The following is an 18,209-nucleotide window of genomic DNA, read 5'->3' as shown; positions in this document are numbered from 1 at the left end:
GGTAGAGATGGACCCCTGGAAGTTTGGCTGTGTGGTGAAGTGCCAAGCCTCAAAGGGAAGGAAGTACCTGGTCTCCACCCACTTACCATGAACTTGCTTATCAACAATTCCCCACATACAAGAACAAAAATTAAATGCAAAATAGGACATTAAAATTCAGATTATGGGGGAAATTAAAGTAAGATCACATAGCCATATTCTATTAGTTCATTGTCTTTGTTCATTAGTTCATTAGTTCTTTTAGTTCTATTAGTTCATTAGTTCTTTGTTTCTATTTACACCTCAATAAGCAGATAAATTGTTGTTATTAAAAAATATTTTTTTATGAACAAAATGCTTTTAGCATGTATTTTGGTTGCTAAGATCCCATGCATTTGTGGTGTGCATGTACACACGTGTGTGTGTGTGTGTGTGTGTGTGGTCTGAAGCTGATGTGAAATGTCTTCCTCATTTATCTCTACTTTTTTTGATTGATATTAGGGTCACTTAATTGAACCCAGAACTCATCTATCAGTTAGTATAACAAATCAGCTTGCTCCAGGGATTCTCCTCTCTCTGGTTCTTGAGCGCTGGCTTATAGAAGGCAGCTACTACACCTTCCTCACATTTACATGGGTCCTGGGAATCTAAACTCCTGCCTTCACATTGGCACAACAACTGCTTCATTCACTGATTGTGGTAAGACCACACTAGGAACAACAACAAACAAACAAAAAAATCCAAGAATCAAACCATAGTACCATAGTAACGAACTACAATAGTATTGGAAAACAGGTTCAACCTCATTAAAACATTACTCATTATATGAAGATATCAAATATTACTTGTTATCCACTAAATGGACATCTTTGTTTTGTTATGTTTTGGCTGTTCAAGTCAGGGTTTTTCTGTGTAGCCTTGGTTATCCTGAAACTCCTTCTATAGACCAAACTGGCCTCAAACTCTGAGATCCTCCTGCCTCTGCCTCCCAAGTGCTGGGACTAAAGGCGTGCACCGCCACTGCCTGACTAAACAGACAATTTTACTTTAATTTTAAACTTGCCTAGCATGTTCAAGTCCCTAGGTTCGATGTCCAGTGCTGAAAGAATATATATATATATGATTTATAAGAATATAAATATCTATATTTCAATAAGATAAATGCAATGATAAAATACTACTCAAAATATACAGAATCAAGTTGTATTAACTAGAGAATTCTAAAAAATCTCCAAAGGAAGTGTACTTTAAGCAAATTCCTTGCACAGGTTGACTGAAAAGCAGAAAGAGTGAGAACAGCAAGAGGGGGCATTCTAGGAAAGATGGACTGTATATGCAAAGTCATGAAAATATAAAAGTGCGTGGAATGTCCAAGGAACACAGAGGCAGACCCTGGGCTGAAAGCAGTCTGCGTCAGGCTGTTGGAGGGAGGGCGGGAGAGTCTTGTCAGGCACAGTGTCTGTAGGTTCTTTTAACCCAGATAGGATTTAAAGCTTTTTATTCTAGCCAGAAAGTGCCACAAAGAAGACTCTGTAAATTTGATCCCCCTTAAATCTTTTATTCCCTACTACAAATTGCTTAAACAATTTTAGTAGCTGCCAATTGTCATCTTCCACCATATGGATTTTTTTTTTTTTTTATGTTTGATTGATTCCTAATACTGGACTGTTAAAAATCGGTGGAGAAGAAAAACTGCCTGGCACACTTCCTGGAACCTTCCCTCGCACCAGCACACAACTGTCGTTGACTTCATGTTCTACCGTTCTCTGATAGGAAGTGGAAGAGAGGATCGTGATGTTGAATAACATGGACAGGGCCACGGAGCACCCATTTCCCCTGTGGGGAAGAACCTAGAACTGCACACATTCCAAGAAACGAGCGAGTTATGGCTTAGGGGAGTTTTAGGCGAGATGACTGGTAAGCTAACCTGAACTGAGGAGAGCTAAAAAGAAAAAGCCATTTTGAAGCCACTCAGATGACTGAAAAGGAAGCAGTCGGGCGAGATTGAATGCTACAGGGGACCCGTCTATTCCTCAGATGTCCATGCTGCTCACTGAAGGAGAAACACTTGGACGTTTCTTTTTGGCATTCCCTCTTTACTGAGCAAAAGCAATATAAGTGGATCTTTTCATTTTGCTTCATAGTCTTCACCTCTCATGGCATCGTTGGATCAGAGGAAGCATAATTTAGCATCCAGCGTGAAGTCTTAGGAAAATAAGTAACGGAGATGTTTGCAGCTCCATATCTTTCCTTTTGAGGATGGTCTTTTCACTTTGAGGTGTTGACTGAGGCAAAAGTCTCTGAAGCATAATTTTCCAGTGAACTTGGGTCACCTGGAAACCGCTCTTATTCATCCCACGTTGAGCGAGCTTTTCCCTGGACCATGTGCCTGTTTCAGCAGCAATAACTGAGCTGAAAATTAAATCTGGAGCAGGTATGCAATCATGCCATTATTTCACTTTTCACGGTGCAAGCAGTTTTTAAATGGCACCTAATCCTGACAACTGGATCCCATCAGGTGGAGTCCGCTTAAAACCAAAACACAAGATAATATGTGCCTGCGGCAAACTCTCCCTACTTAACAATAAGCAACGACTGGTTTTCATCATTCACTTGGCTCTAAATTTCCGTATATAATGCTTTTTCTTCCTGAAGCTTTAAAACGTATCACAGTATCCTCATCTTATACTAAATTAGAATGGAGTTAGTGATGGATGGATCTTGTTTCAGATCCTGTTTTATTAATATGATACATGGTTTAGGAATCTTGCTTGTAAAACTACAACGTAATAGTGCTAAAGTACCTACTTAGTACTGAGCTCTGGACTCAACTGCCTGGACATGAATCTTGGTTTTCATCTTGGGGGAGTGTGTTGAAACAGAGGGTCTCACTGTGGATTTCTGGCTGGCCTGGAACTTTCTCCATAGAAGAGGCTGGCCTCAAACTTGCTGTGTTCCTCTTGCCACTGTCACTGCCTCCCACCTCCTGTGTGATAGATTATGGGCATGCACCATGCAGGGCTGAGTGTTGGCTCTTTTACGCAGATCTCCTTGTTTTCTTCTTTTGAGCCTGGTGCTTGCTGTGAGGATCATAAGTGCAACAAATCTATGCACTGGTTTTTGGTGCAACGACAGTTTCCAGGTGACCAGCCCACCATTAGCCATGACCACCATGACGATTATTAGTAAGGTTATCCTTGAACATTGTTAGTCTTCATGTATGAATTTGTGAAGTAGCTAATGTTTTTAGAAGTGGGTGGACTTTTTTTTTGAGACAGTGTTTTTCTGTGTAGCTGTCCTGGACTCCTTTGGTAGAACAGGCTGGCCTCAAACTCACAGTGATCTGCCTCCCTCTACCTCCCGGAGTGCTGGGATTAAAGACTTGAGCCACCATGTTACCCAGATGGGTGGACAGTTTTGTGGAATATACATGCATATAGATATGTGTTTGTGTGTATAAACACATATATATGCTACTGTTTTAAGTACTCAACACTGACATTACAGGAAAAAGAAAAAAAAGGTCAGTTTGAGACATGGTCCTCGACTACTTTCAGCGAACTTGATAAATTTAAGTGTTCTCAGCAGGAAAAAGGAGAAATTGAACTCTCCAAGAAGATAAGTATACTGGAATGACTGATTATTGTTGCGTTTCCACAGGGTCTGTCCTTATCAGATCTCAAATTCCACATGTTAAATACAGGCTATTGTAACTCTCGTATCATATACCTTATTTTTGTTCATTTAAAAAAGAAATAACACAGTAATTTTAAAAATTGAAACCAGGATTGAATTTGAAAATCTCTCTCCAAGATACAGATCTCTAAGACACACTGCCCCAAACTTCTCCCTGAGCACTTTTTGTCATAGTTCTCGCTGCCATTGCCCTGCTCCATACCTCATCCTGAGCACCTCTTACTTATCTTACATTCTCACTCCACCCTTACTTTAGTCTCCTGGGCCTTTGGACCCTTAATCTTAAAATCAAACTTCCACCCAAGAATTCCAATACAGTATCAATTTCTCAGAGATTTTTCCCACTCTCCTTCCATGTCACCTGAGTATGAAAATCTGCATTTTCTATCCCAACGTCTTTGCCTGGACTGCTAAGCTTTGTTAGAAAGAATTACCTAGTCACTCCAATTAATGACATAAATACATCACATCTAACTTCAATTAAGGCCCACCTCTGCCAGTAATTTATCCTCCCAGGACTTCCTTCATTTCAAACACCTACTATCCTTGTAGATTCCCATGCACTTTCAAGTAGGGCCCTTTTTTGTCTTTATTATAGATTTATGAAGACATTCATCTTCTCTCTCTCTCTCTCTCTCTCTCTCTCTCTCTCTCTCTTCTCTCCTTCCTCACCTCTCCAGTCTTCTCCTTTGAAGCTGACATTTTATGTGCAGAACTGAAAAATGCACTTTTTTTTCAATGAAAAAAAAGCCCTTTAGGGGCTTAAAAGCTGTCTCGATGTTAAGAAACTTTATTGATCTTTCAGAAGACTATAGTTGAGTACCAATAGAGGGTGGTCCACAACTCACAATAACTCTAGCACTAGGGGTTCTGACACCCTATGCTAGCCTATGAGGGAACCTGCACATGATCACCAGTAAGCACCTGCACACACACACTGAAATAAATCTTTAATATATAATCCAAAGGCCAGAAATTACACATCTCTATAATCCCAACTCCTTCAGCAGGCTGGAGAAATGCAAATCCAGGGCCAGCCTAGACTACATAGTTAGACACGTCTTCAAATAAAAATAAAACAAAAAACACTAGCTATGACTTTTAAAATTGACATGTAAGGATCCACATTCAAAAATCAAGTCTGAGGGCATAGTCATGTTTTTATTTATCTATGGCTGGTTTCATGCTAATACGCCAGTTAGTGGCTATAACAGGAGCAGCACCTCCACAAAGTTAAAAACACAATATGCTTTTGCAGCCTGTCCCTTGGGAGAACTTTCATAGTACTTACTATGGAGCACACGAAGAATCTCAGCACCTGAAAGTTAGTAAGTGATTATTGCCATCTGTTAGGATAATGTGGAATGAATAAATACACACAAAGATGACTGCATGCAAAGGAAAGCTGAGACAAATTATTGAGACATAAATAAATACATCATAAGTTATAAGCATACAAATACTTGATCTTTCTACTTATGCTTCTTAAGTAAGTGAAAATAGGGCTTGTTCATTTGACCTTTGCAGATTAGGGTCATGTGAGCAAAGTCAGTCTGCTGATTACCTTTGGTCATCTTGACACAAACCAGAGTCACCACGGAAAAGAATTGAGAAATTGACCCCATCAGATTGGCTCTGGGCATGTCTGCAGCCATTTTCTCGTTTTATGATTGACGTGAAAAGGTTTAGCCCTCGGAGGGCGGTGTGACCTCTGGGCAGGTGGTCCTGAGCTGTGTAAGAAAGTGAACTGAACATGCCATGGAGGCAAACCACTAAACAGCATTCCTTCATGATCTCTCCCTTCAGTTCCTGCCTCCGGGCTCTTGCATGAGGCCCTTCCTTGGCTTCCTTCCATGCCAAATAAACCTTTTCTTCCCCATGTTGCTTCCGTTCAAAGTGTTTGGGCGATAGAAACCAAAAAAGCATTGCTGCGATGGGAGCACTAAGGAGGTATATGATGAGGGAAGAGCACAGGAAACAGCCCCGTCCTGTACCCTCTGTGCCTGCTGAAAATGCTGTCCCCTTGAACCATTTGACAGTAGTTACTATGTTGCTTTCTGCCCACTTACAGGGTGTGTGTTAACCTGAAATTACAAACTGTGCCAGGCATTGGAACTCATGGCTGTACCTTTCAAACCTGGAAACCCAATAGGAAGATTGTTCGAGGCCAGCCTGAGCTACATAACAAGATGCTACCACAAAAACTTAAAATAAATAATGAATGAGTTATAAGTCATAAGCACACGGATATTTGGTTTTCCCTATCCATTTATAGAATAAAGAAGATTGCTATATTGGTTCACCTTAATGTTTCTTTTCCAATTTGTTGGTGGTGGTGACATAAAAAATTTTAATAATAATCAAGGGAGTGGTTATTAGCGCTAATAAAGATCCTATATTGTCTTTCAGAAAGCAAGGACACAGGTTTCCTGTGCCCCCAGCCTTCCTACTACAAGCAAGGACTGTGTGGAGACTGCTCAGCTATGTCAGAAACTTCCTCCCACGACTCCTTCTATGATTCTTTATCAGACGTGCAGGAAGAGGGCAAAAATGCTGACTTCTTCCCAGGGCTCTCTGCTTTTCTCAGCCAGGAAGAAATACACAAAAGCCTTGACCTGGCCCGCAGAGCTATAGACAACTCTGAAACTGAAGATTTTGACTCAGAAAAGGAAATCTCACAGATTTTCAGCGAGTCTTCCGTAAGCCTCTGCGAATCTCCTTCCCACAAGGAGACCAAACCCTGCCAGCCGGCTCCCTCAGAAAGACCTCCAGACAACAGGCCAGCTCCTCTGCAGCCTCTGGTAGGAGAGCAAGCTGAAAGGATCAGTTCCCCAGCTTCAAAGAGGAAAGCTGCAGTACCACCCCTGCTGGCCAGTCCCAGCTACATCCGGAGCCTCCGCAAGGCTGAAAAGAGAGGTGCAAAAATCCCCAATCCAAGTGCAAAGCCCAAAGCTGCCCAGCAAAGCAAGACTGGCCCCCAGAGCCAACTGTGCGACAAGGCTGCTAGTTTCATCGAGGAACTGACATCCATATTTAGAGAGGCAGCCAAGCCAAGAAACAGAAGCCCAAATGGTGAGTCCTCGTCACCCGACAGTGGGTATCTGTCTCCTAAAAATCAATCATCAACCCTGATGACTGCCTCAGCCAGCCAGAGCCCCACTGGAGACCAGCTAGACCAACAGGAGATGGAAATAGAGGTCATGCTACCTGAGGCCAGCCTTTGCTACCAGGCCCAGCAAGCCCCAGAAGCGGCCTTCACCCACAGCCCTCACCCACAGCCCCAGAAAGCCTGCCACTTGCCGACTGCACCTCGGTTCATTCAGAAGCTGAGGAGCCAAGAAGTCGCCGAAGGAAGCAGAGTTTATTTGGAGTGTAGAGTCACAGGAAACCCAACTCCCAGAGTCAGGTAAGAACTCTTTTATTATGAATGTCAAATGGTTTTGTTGACTTCGGGTGCTACTTCAGGGGAGAAGACGTGAGAACTCTTGAATTGTTAGTTCTCTTGTCTCTGTAGTAGAATTTTCTTAAAACCCTGCCAAACAAAAAGCACACCAAAGAGGCATCATCACAGGTGTCCCAGGTGAGGTGGGACATGCTTTGTTGTCGCCATGGGCCAATCTGTGCATTCAGAGAAAAGGAAGTAGAGTTGACGAGGCAATGAGTAATATCGGCAGGCTGTTATAGAGGAGTCTAGATTTTAAAAAACCTAGGGAGTGTAAACTGTGGAAATGAATTATCCAAAGGAGAAAAGAATGCTTTGATCATGTGTCACAGAAGAAAGTAAAAAATTATCACAAAGCTAGAAGTTATCCTGAGGGGAAGAGATGAATCTATGTAGAGCAAGCATAGATGGACCCCAAAATAGACACCCAATCCAAGGCCTTGTACCTAATGTTACTGGTTTATTTATTGTGTCCAATTTCTTAATTGCAAGTAGGGATTAGACAATAATAATGAGCAATCGTTGACTTATATGAATGTTTTATCCAAACTATGTATATGTTTGAAAACAAATTCAAATGATTTAATTTAGAAAAATAATGAAGTGGGCAAGGACAGCTGCGAGTCTGAACAGACTTGAAATCTTTTGCCTTTCTGTGTGTGCTTATGCACTTTGCTGGCATTGGCTCCGTAGTTCAGAATCATTGCCCAGAATACAGTATCAGCGTTATTCACTAGTTAATTTACAGTATCAATTTTCCCTGCAGTTTTTGCTATTTTTAAGAAACTGACAGCAGGGGGCAGTAAAAACCTTGTAAATGTATTCACCTGGATGCATTGTTCTGCATTTGCATGTATGTATTTTCCATAGGAATGTAAATGTTTCTTTCAGATTCTATTTGAGATATTTTCAAACCTACCGATTTTAGGAACAAATAATTGGTGAGAAATGTATTCAAATGCAAAACAGTACCACTGGTTTTGAAACTATATGTATGGTTCAGTTTACCTTTATGTCCAAAATAGTCTCTACCGAATGCGATACAGTGGCAAATATATAACATTTCAAAACTGACCAAAAGTACTCCACTTAGCATCGAATGAGAAGGCTATGATTCCATTTTCAAGTTCACGAAGTCTCTTTGGGGGTTGAGGAGTGCCCGAATTTAAACATATAGTTATTAGCATAGCATTATTAACTATTTTCTCGTGTCATACCCCACTGTAGTGAAATCCATGACACACCATTAGACACTGCAAGTTGATTCCTTCTACAATCATTAAATCTTTGGTAAAAATACTCCATTGCCCATTGTTTAATTAACAGGCCATTTTGTATCTATTAAAGTTCATTTTTGTTTTCTTTTGAGAAGAAGAGTATTGAATGCACAATGAGGTAGGGTGTTTTGTTGTAATTCTTGTTCAAGGGATCTTGGTCATCTTGATTTGGAAGTACACGAAACTCCAAGATCCTTAAACTTTATTGACCACATGAGTCATGTGATGCTCTTAATGGAAAATTCGTATGAAGGCAATTTTGTTTAAGGAAGAAAAATTTTTAATAAAAATGCTCCTACCCTGTCTCAGCCTGCATCAGTCCTACATGTCAGTGAGACCTAGAGGGCTGGCGGGACACCTTCTAAGGATCCAGAAAAAGTTGACTTTCTTGTGAAGAGGAAGGGAGTGTCAAGGAATCTGAAGCAATCAATGGGCACAAACCCAAAAGATACTTCTTGGTATACACAGAGGCCCACAGTATTAGGCAGTTGGCAGCTATCGGGGAAAGGGACAGGGTGTGGCTGGGTGGCAGAGCAGTGGAAAGAATGCTCTATTGGCAGGTTTTGGCAGCAGGTGCCAGGATCCTGAGGTAGGAACTGACCACAGTGAGAAACTTCACTTTTCAATAGTGTAAGCAAGCGAGCAGCACGATCAGGGCTCCATAGGGACAAGAGAAGAGTGCAAGGAAAAGACATTCAGCTCTGATAAAATGAGGCAGAAATTCAGTGACTGCATGTGTGTGAGTGTGTTTGTGCCACTGTGTGTCTGTGTAAGTTTATGCGCACATGTGTGCGGTGTTCCCAGCAGCCAAAAGAGAGCAGGAAAGACGTTGTGAGCCATCTGATGGGATCTGAATTGTGGTCCACCTGGTGGAGCAGCAAGCACTCCTAACCCCTGAGCCGTTTCTCCAATCTCATACAAGTTGAATTGTTTGTTCCATCGTGTGTTCCTCCATGTATGTCCTGTCTTAATAGACCGTAGAGACCGGGCTACCTGACAACACTCACTTTCCTTGCTTTTCTACACTCTCAACTTTTGAGTGAATAAGTAGTTCGTGAAACCAGGTTCTGGTACCTGCCAATAATCCTAGTACTGGGAAGACTGGAGCAGATTGATCCTAAGTTTTAGGTCAGTCTGACTAGATATCAAAATTTAGTCTCCAAACAAACAACGAAATGACTTCTGACATTACAAAAAGAAGTCTTCCTCTTCCTCCTCTTCCTCTTCTTCCTCCTCATCTTTTTTCCTTCTTTTGAAACAGGGCCCTGCTATGTAGCCCTGGCTGGCCTGGAACTCACTACTATGCAAAATTACATAGGACCAAGCCGGCCAGAAATTCACAGAGATCCACCTGTTCCTGCTTCTGTAGTGCTGGAATTAAAGGCTTGTGTCACCAAGCCTGGCTCACTTTCTGTTTTAAAAATATTTTTAATGACACTTGTACCTTTTACACCACTTAAATTTAAGAAGTCTTAGATACAAAACATTACAATAATGCACCAAGTAATAGAAATGGTTAATTAATCAGAGCCTAGAATGTAAGTCAGGTATTTCTCAAAGTAGAAGTGGCAAAAACTACTGTGTAAAAAAATGAGGCAGGGAGGAATTTATCTTTCAAATATTTTCAAAGAAACAGTAGTGTGATAATTTCTGTAATATTTTCTACATAAAGAGAGCCACAGTTCTTCATGATGGTGCCTTCTTTTCTTCAATACATTAGCAATTATCAGTCAGCATGAGCTTTAAAAGAGTGTGCATATTCTACACGTAATAGCTTTAAAGAAAGCTAAGCCTTCTGGTTTCGGACAGTTTCATGTTCAGATAATTGTAAGGTGAATGCATACATTTATGAAAGGGAAAAATGCTTTCAAACACTCACCTACTGCCGTGATCAGGGACCCAGTAGATGCTTTAACATTTCAGGCACACTTCCTCCTAACTGATGCCGATCATCTCAGCCTTATTAGTCTTGTAAAGTTTTATTTAATATATATAATTACAATTAATTAAATTCTTTCTTTTTGAAATTAAAACTCAGCATCTCCTGTGCCTACAAGTAGTTTACATGAACAAGACCTTGATCTTCATCAAAAGCCAAAGCAACAAATTATTCGCTTGAAGTCAGAGAAGCACTGTCTGTGGATGTTTCCATCCCCTGAAGGACAATCTCAATAAAACCTACCATGGATATTTATCTCAGTAAGGATATCTGCACGGGGTACAGAAATCATGTGTGGGCTGTGATGGTTTGGGAGAATATGGCAATAATTCCCCAGCCAGTAGGTTATAACGGTGAAGATACAGATGGCTTAGCCCAGGATTATTCCAAGAATAGTCAACATTGAGATAGCAGCATACCACCAGATTATCAAAGTAAAAACAAAACAAAACAAAACAAAAAAACTTGACAGTTACATTTGTTGTTATGATAACCAGTGAGTTTAAGATGTACATACATGAAACCTCTACATAACATCTCTGTGGATATTTAATCATATATTCTGTAAAAATGTCAAAACTTTCTAGAAAATGTTTTTGCAGCCATCATTGGCTCCCCTTGTTCTTACAACCCATCCTCACTTCATCCAACAACCCCCCCAGAATCTCCCTTTCAGATCTCCAAAATCTGATTCTTCATCCCGTCGCCTCTAGTGTGCTCCATTGCAAGCTTCATCCTTTCTCTCAGGTACTTGTATTGCCCTCGGAAAAGACTTTCTTGTTCTTCACAGTCCATATGACACCCATCATAATTTTGTTTTTTTTTTGTTTTTGTTTTTGTTTTTTTGTTTTGTTTTTTTTTAATGAAACTGTCATCACAGCACTGAATGCAGTGACTTTTTATCTCACACGGAATAAATACTGTCCTGGCAGGAACTGAGAAGGCCTCTTCTCTTTGATCTATCCCCTGCTTCTCACCATTAAGAAGCCTGTTTCAGTCACCACGGGACCTTACTGCACTCCCCTCATGGGGGCGTCTGCTTCTTCTGTTCCTTCTGCTGTGGGTGTTCTTTCTTCATATTTCTCCTTAGGTATCTTTAGGGTATGGCCTTCTGTAGCTACCCTATGTTAAAAGAGGTGGGAGGTCCTGCTGACACCACACAACTCCACTCTCTGAAAATTCCAGTTTTCTCTATAAAATGTATGATTTACTGTGTTTTACTGGTTTAATTTTACTATAGAACAAAAAAAAAATCATTGAATATAAGGACATACTAATTTTTTTTCATTTGTGTGTCTCTGGGATCTAAAACAGTATCTGACATATAACAGATAATCAATAAATACATATTAAATAACTAGAGGAGCAAATTCTACTCCAAGGTTTATACCTGGAAGAAAGCTTTGCCCGTGTGTTCTCAATAAAATTGAAAAAAAAAAATTAAAAAGTAAAAAAATAAATTAAATTGCATTATATCCATAAGAATGAACTAGAAGTAGATTTATCAGATCTGAAATTTAAAAACAAAATACCAATCAAGAGTAAGTAACTTAAAAAAGAAGTGCATAGTGGCTCAGTCAGCAGAGTGGTTACATGCGCAAAGCCCTGAGTTTGATCCCTAAGCACTTCTAAAAGAAAAGCAAACAAACAAATAAAAACTGGAATCCAGACACTTCGGGAGTAGAAACAGGAAGCTGATAAGCCCGAAGTTATTTTGGCTGTAAAGGGGGAATTTAGGCCAGCTGGGGTCACGTGAATACATACAACATGCATGAATAAACATTTTCCTTAAAGTTGCTTTTTAAATCCACTCCATCTTGGGCCTCCTGATGTAGTCAGAATACAGACGAGTATACAGAATGTCAAATGCTACATTAAAGATGACAGTAACCACAGAGATAAAGAAAACAGGGGCTTTCAGTTCTGTTCACTGTACTTTGTATCCTAAGATGTATGAGTTGCTTTATAATGCATAATATTGAAAACTGCCTTTTATTTTACTTTAATATCTATATTACGTTTGCACAGATACATGATTTAGTTCAGAAAAAGGCATATGCCCAGCATATTCAAGGCCCTGGGTTCAATCCACAGCACCAAAAGAAAATCATGATGAAAATGTCTTGGTTTCTAGCAACATGAATTGGATAGGTTGGGTCTTAGCCATTTTCTATTATGTTATTTGTTAACCAATTTTCTGAGTCATATTTTAGGAATTTTAAAGCCATTTTTGCTTTGATTTTGTCATGTTCCAGTAGAATACTATATATTCATGCCAAAGGCCTTTCTACCTAGGGTTTTTGGCTACAAATGATACAAGCAAAGGTCATCATTTAGATATTTGCATTTGTGCACGCACACCTGCGTTCAGTTCACACACACACACACACAACTAGCCAAGTTAAAACTAAAGTCTAGTAAGACTTACGCATCACCATTTCCCAGGTTCAATTGCCCCAATCCATCCTGTCATTTGGATGGCGTACAACAGGGCAGAATCCATAAAACAAAAACCAACCAATATGTTGTCTCCTCCTGTACCCAGCTTAACCGAAGTTTCTTACTCTTTTGACATTATTTTAAATCATTTTTTCTTTTCCATATATTCTCATTGAATGAAAATGATAAGGCCTTTCTGTTTTGCAGAGGTCAGTAAATTTTCTCCAGAACACCAAATTACTGTTGAACTAGAAATCAAAAGATGTCAGCAACAGAATAGAGCCTTTCAGTGATGCGGAAATGGAGGCTTCTCTCTGCCTTCACACACAGTGTCTGTGTCCAGGAGATTAAAGGTGCATGGTGCTTTGTCCTCTTTCCTGTCTGTCTGTTCTCTCTCAATTCACTTCTCTCCAATACCTGCCCACTTGAAATTCCTTTTTAAAAAGCATTGTCTTTATCTGTGTGGTCATTTAAACAGAAGGCTGTCACTGATGAGACTGTTGAATCTTTTGCTTTAGACCGTAAGACAATGGAATCTCTCCATATTGCTAACTCAGGAGATAGTGCCCCTGATTGCTGGAATTGCTTTACAGATGGGCAGTTGCTGCTTCACTTTCTCTTCTGGGTCTCACCTCGTCTTTCTGGGTAGCACCAAGATGTGTGACAAGCACATTCATTATATCCACGATAACGCTGCTCAGGATGCTATTTCAGGGCATCAAGAAACAAGCTTCAAGGCCTGCAAGATGGCCCAGCAAGTAAAGGCTGTCAAGATCAATGAGCCCTAAATTCAATGCTGGGATGGAAATGATGAAAGAAGAGAACTACAGTTTATCCACTGACCACCACATGTGCAGCGTGGCACATGTGTAGCTGTACAGACATGCATTCCCACATACACTCAACAACTAGATAGATGATGGTGAAGATAGATGGTGATAGGTAGATAGATACATAGATAGACAGACAGATAGATAGATAGATTAGATAGATAGATGATAGAGAGGTAGAGAAGTAGATTGATAGATGATAGATTGATGGATACATGATAGATAGATTGATAGATGATAGATAAATTATCGATAGATGATAAATAGTAAGATGATAGGAAGATAGATGATTGATAGATGATAGAGAGATGATAGATGATAGCTAGATAGATGATAGAGATAGATAGATACATACATACATAGATACATAGATCATAGAGAAATGATAGGTAGATGATAGATACAAATATATACAGATATAAAGAGATAGATAAATAGAGAGATGATATAAAAAGAAATAAGTAAAAACAAGATCTATGTCCAAGAAAAATAAGAAGTATTACTGTAACCAGGAATTATTTTGTTTTTTTAATTAAATTTTTATTTTTTATATATTAATTACAGTTTATTCATTTTGTATCCCAGCTGTAACCCCCTCCTTCATTCCCTCCCCATCCCACCCTCTCTTCCTCATTTCCTCCCTTGCCCCTCTCCTAGTCCCCTTCCATATGGCCCTAGCTTATCAGGTCTGATCAGGACTGGTTGCATTGTCTTACTCTGTGACCTGGCAAGGCTGCTCCCCCCTCAGGAGGAAGTGATCAAAAAGCCAGCCACTGAGTTCATGTCAGAGACAGTCCCTGTTTCCATTACTAGGGAATCCATTTGGACTCTGAACTGCCATGGATTACATCTGTTATCTACATGAATGGTCCTCGGTTGGAGTATTATAGTCAGGAATTTTTGTTGGTGAGAACTGACATTGGTGTCAATCATGCTGGACCCAAACTGGGCGTTCACATCAATTTGTCTCTTATTGGACACATTTCCATATTTAAGAAGAAAGCTAATAAACACCAATTAAAGTAAATTAATGTAAGGGGGGAAAAAGGCATTCACATAGCTTTTAGAATTAAAAGTTGGATTGCAAAAAAAAGAAAAAAAGAAAGTTCTGGCTGTACCATGTATCAGATAAATCACTTAGTAAGTTTAAGTTTTCATGCTTCAATAGCCTTCTTTGTATGTACCTTTAGGGCAGTGTTTAGGTCAACTAAGAATGGTATAGAATTTTAAATTGTGTTGGGCACATAGTACCATACTAACACATATTATTACACTTGTAAAGTTTTTTTTTAATGGTTTCTTTTGGAGCTGGAGAGATGACTTAGTGGTTAAGAGTGCTTGCTGTAAAATCACAAGGATCAAAGTTTGGGTCCCAGCACCCATATAACAAGCCAGGAGTCCCACCAACACTGGTAACTCCAGTTCTGATAGAGTCAACACTATCTTCTGGCCTGTGTGTATGCACACAAGTGGATGATCACGCATGCATATGCACACACACACAATTTATTAATTAAATCTTTTTTGAAAACTTTTACTTTTATTACTGTTCATTTGGTATAAGTGCCCCCATATTCTACCTGCTCAAAAATCATTGCACTTGTTTCCTTTCTTTAAATCTTTGCATTGCACTTTCCTTTTTACTGTTAAGCATTTACTATAGAGATAATGGGTAAAGAACATTTCAGTATTATAGGACAAACAGATAGCTTCTAAGAAATACAAATGCATGCTCAAAGGCATGTCTGCTTGTTTTCCCAGAGCCCTAGATTTGATTGTCAGGGTCAGAATCCACCAAGGGTTTCCTGCAGACACTTTCCTTGGTCTCTGTGTATTCCCACTTTCTAGCACCTTTTACCTTACTTGGCCCCTCTGTTTCTTTATAGCTGTGGGGGATGGTGATAAAGTTAAGGAAAAGTGATCTCTTCCAATCACCACGCCCTTGGGCACCTAATGGTCTCCCCATCCTCTTACTAACCTCAGAGCTGTGAAGGTCAACCATGTATTGTGACTGACTGTCAACTCGGAAAACTTTCCAAACCCAGGCCTCTAGACTATTGTTTTCTCAAGGCTCTTTAGATTGTGTCTCTGTTTCCTCAGCTTGTTTCATAGGTACCTGTTAAATATTTGCTAAAGCCAATTGAAAGTAGTTTCCCAACACTTCAGCCACTCCTTGTTTTTGTATTCCAATAATTTTAGCAGGAAGAAAACTCTAAAAATAATTTGAGTAACAAATAACGGGCTTTTTCCTCAGCTAGCTAGGTTGGCTTTGATTTTGTACTGTCTCGCTTAAGTATTATACCATACAGCAAAGCATTCAAAAGGAAAAGAATGAGCCATGAGGCGCTGTATACTTACCAGTCTGAAACTGCTGCCTTACAAGAACCTGACTGAAGTTTCAGATACCTTCCCAAGTAGGCTTGGGCTTTCAGAGCTTTTCTCTGGAGCTGATTTAATTTCTTCATGACCCTGCTTCTTCATTTGCCTGGGGCAAGGCCCCAGCATGAAACACACAGTGTGTGCAGGTATAATTACAGCAATTACAAGCTTTCCATAAACACCACATTCTTTGGACTGTTAGGAACTACGTTATAAATGTAACTGTGGCAAATATAATTACATCTGAAACCCCAGCAGAGCTCACTGTGTACAGCAAGATAGAAAACTGTTCTTGTTGGTGCATTCAAGTGATGTGTAGACATAGGACTTCTTTCTTGTTTAATTTTAGTTCTTTGAGCCATAAAATAGTAATTTATCTAACAATCTTCTAGAATAAAAGTAAACCGCTGGACACCTGAACAGTGAGAGAGAAACAGTTGGAAGCCTTCCCTGGAAGAAGAGTGACAAAACTCAAGTGGGAACTCACTCTGGTCTCTTGTTTATGAGTTCCAACAGTGAGGACCGGCTCTGTCCATGGAGCTGCATGTGACCACAGCAACCAATTTCTACTGATTCTGCAATCGTCAGCCACAAAACATAAACAAAGATACCTTAGGAAATAAGGTTTCTTCCTAAGGTGACAACATTGAACCATGGCTGTTGGAATTGGGGAAGTGTTTCTAATGAGAGAAAAAGAAGATTGGGGAAAGGGTCTCCCAGGAATAGAGGAAAATCTTCCAAAAAGAAGATTGAGGGGTGAAGGAGAGAACTGTCTTTTATCACTTCAATTACTTGCTGGCTTGATGCTTGTGTGGTTTCGATGTGAAGTAACTCAGAGGTCCACTAGACAAAGGCTTGTTTGTCAGTCTTTGGTGTTATTGTTGATGCAGTGGAACCTTAAAGAGATCGATCCTGGTGGGAAGAAATTAGAGCAAATGGAGATGTGCTCTTGAACAGGATATTGACCTCACAGCCACTTCTCTCTCTACTTCCTACTCACCATGAGTTGAGCTGTTTTCTTTATTTGTTACCTCTATAGTTTTTTGTGAGAATCACTAGAGACAGCACCACCAAGTACTAAGTAACTATGGGGTGAAATCCCTGAAGCTCAGAGCCCAGATATATCAGGAAACTTGCCACAACAAAAGAAAACCAACTAAACCAACACTACATATTACTTTTCTTCTTTCTTGATGGTTTGTAAAGTAATGGCATCTTATAGTGGCTATGGCATGTCAGATTTCATAAGTGACACATATGCTATCTCCATAATAAAGATAAATAGGACAGGAGTAGTTTATGAAATGTGCCTAGTTATCTAGTTCTGACAGAGTTAGAATCCATACCATGCAAGCTGTCTTCAGATTTTTCAGATACTCAACACTGCCAAATAAAGCAGAGTGGAGGGCACAGTGTTTCATAGATATTGGTGTTCTGACGGAGTCTGGGTGCACTCCACCTCACATTAGAGACATCTCACATAAGAGTTGTTGATTGTTTCTCTAAAAGCAAATGCCTTTGAATGGCTTCCTTCCATTGCCCCAGACAACATCAAGAAGAGAAAAGAAAAGAAAGGCACCATGATCGATGTTTTCATGGTCATCCTGAGAAAATGTTATACTCTGTGCATTCCCAGCCACTTAGGAGTGTTGACACGAGAGGGAGTCGGCAGCATCTTTACTGCTAGAAAAAGCACAGCTGATGCAGCTTGGAAAAGCAGAGCAAAAGAGCCATGTGTCAAGTCTCTTTCTCTCATAAATAAAGCAGCGATGCCAGGAAGAAAAGAATGAATATGATTTGTAATCTAGCGTGGTACTATTTAACTCTTATATTCCATTGCCAGCATTTTAATTAGGAAGGCATTGGCATATGTTGGCTAGAATCCTGCTACATGGAATTATTCTGGGTGCCAAGAGTAAGGACAAATCATCCCTGCCTGGGGAAGCATCACAGCAACAAGGCAGCATTTAGTTCAATGGCTGCTGATAGGCTTTTGCTACAGGAGGCCATTGTAAAATCCAACACAAGGTAGTAATTTTTATGGAACAAATTATTGAAACCTTGAACAGGTAGCTGTTGGAAGGAAGCCACAATATTATAGAAATCTGAGCACAGGCGTCTTTCCTGAGACTCATACTCCAACCAAGTACCATGCATGGAGATAACGTAGAACCCCTGCACAGATGAAGCCCATGGCAGCTCAGTGTCCAAGTAGATTCCATAGTAAT

At 40.1% G+C, this 18,209-nt stretch overlaps 1 protein-coding gene across 5 annotated transcripts in view; it reads left to right on the top strand.

Moving 5' to 3' along the window:
• Positions 1–18,209, top strand: part of Palld (palladin, cytoskeletal associated protein) — a 407,054-nt gene that overhangs the window by 19,565 nt on the left and 369,280 nt on the right. For all 5 annotated transcript variants that reach the window (XM_060381838.1, XM_060381835.1, XM_060381836.1 and 2 more), the window contains one exon: positions 6,085–7,081. In XM_060381838.1, the coding sequence (XP_060237821.1) occupies positions 6,159–7,081 (923 nt within the window). In that variant the 5' untranslated portion in view covers positions 6,085–6,158. The remainder of the gene's footprint in view (positions 1–6,084; positions 7,082–18,209) is intronic.

Source organism: Meriones unguiculatus, chromosome 4 (genome assembly GCF_030254825.1).
Source record: "Meriones unguiculatus strain TT.TT164.6M chromosome 4, Bangor_MerUng_6.1, whole genome shotgun sequence".
NCBI classification, from domain to species: Eukaryota; Metazoa; Chordata; class Mammalia; order Rodentia; family Muridae; genus Meriones; species Meriones unguiculatus.
This window is presented reverse-complemented; position numbering and strand designations above follow the sequence as displayed.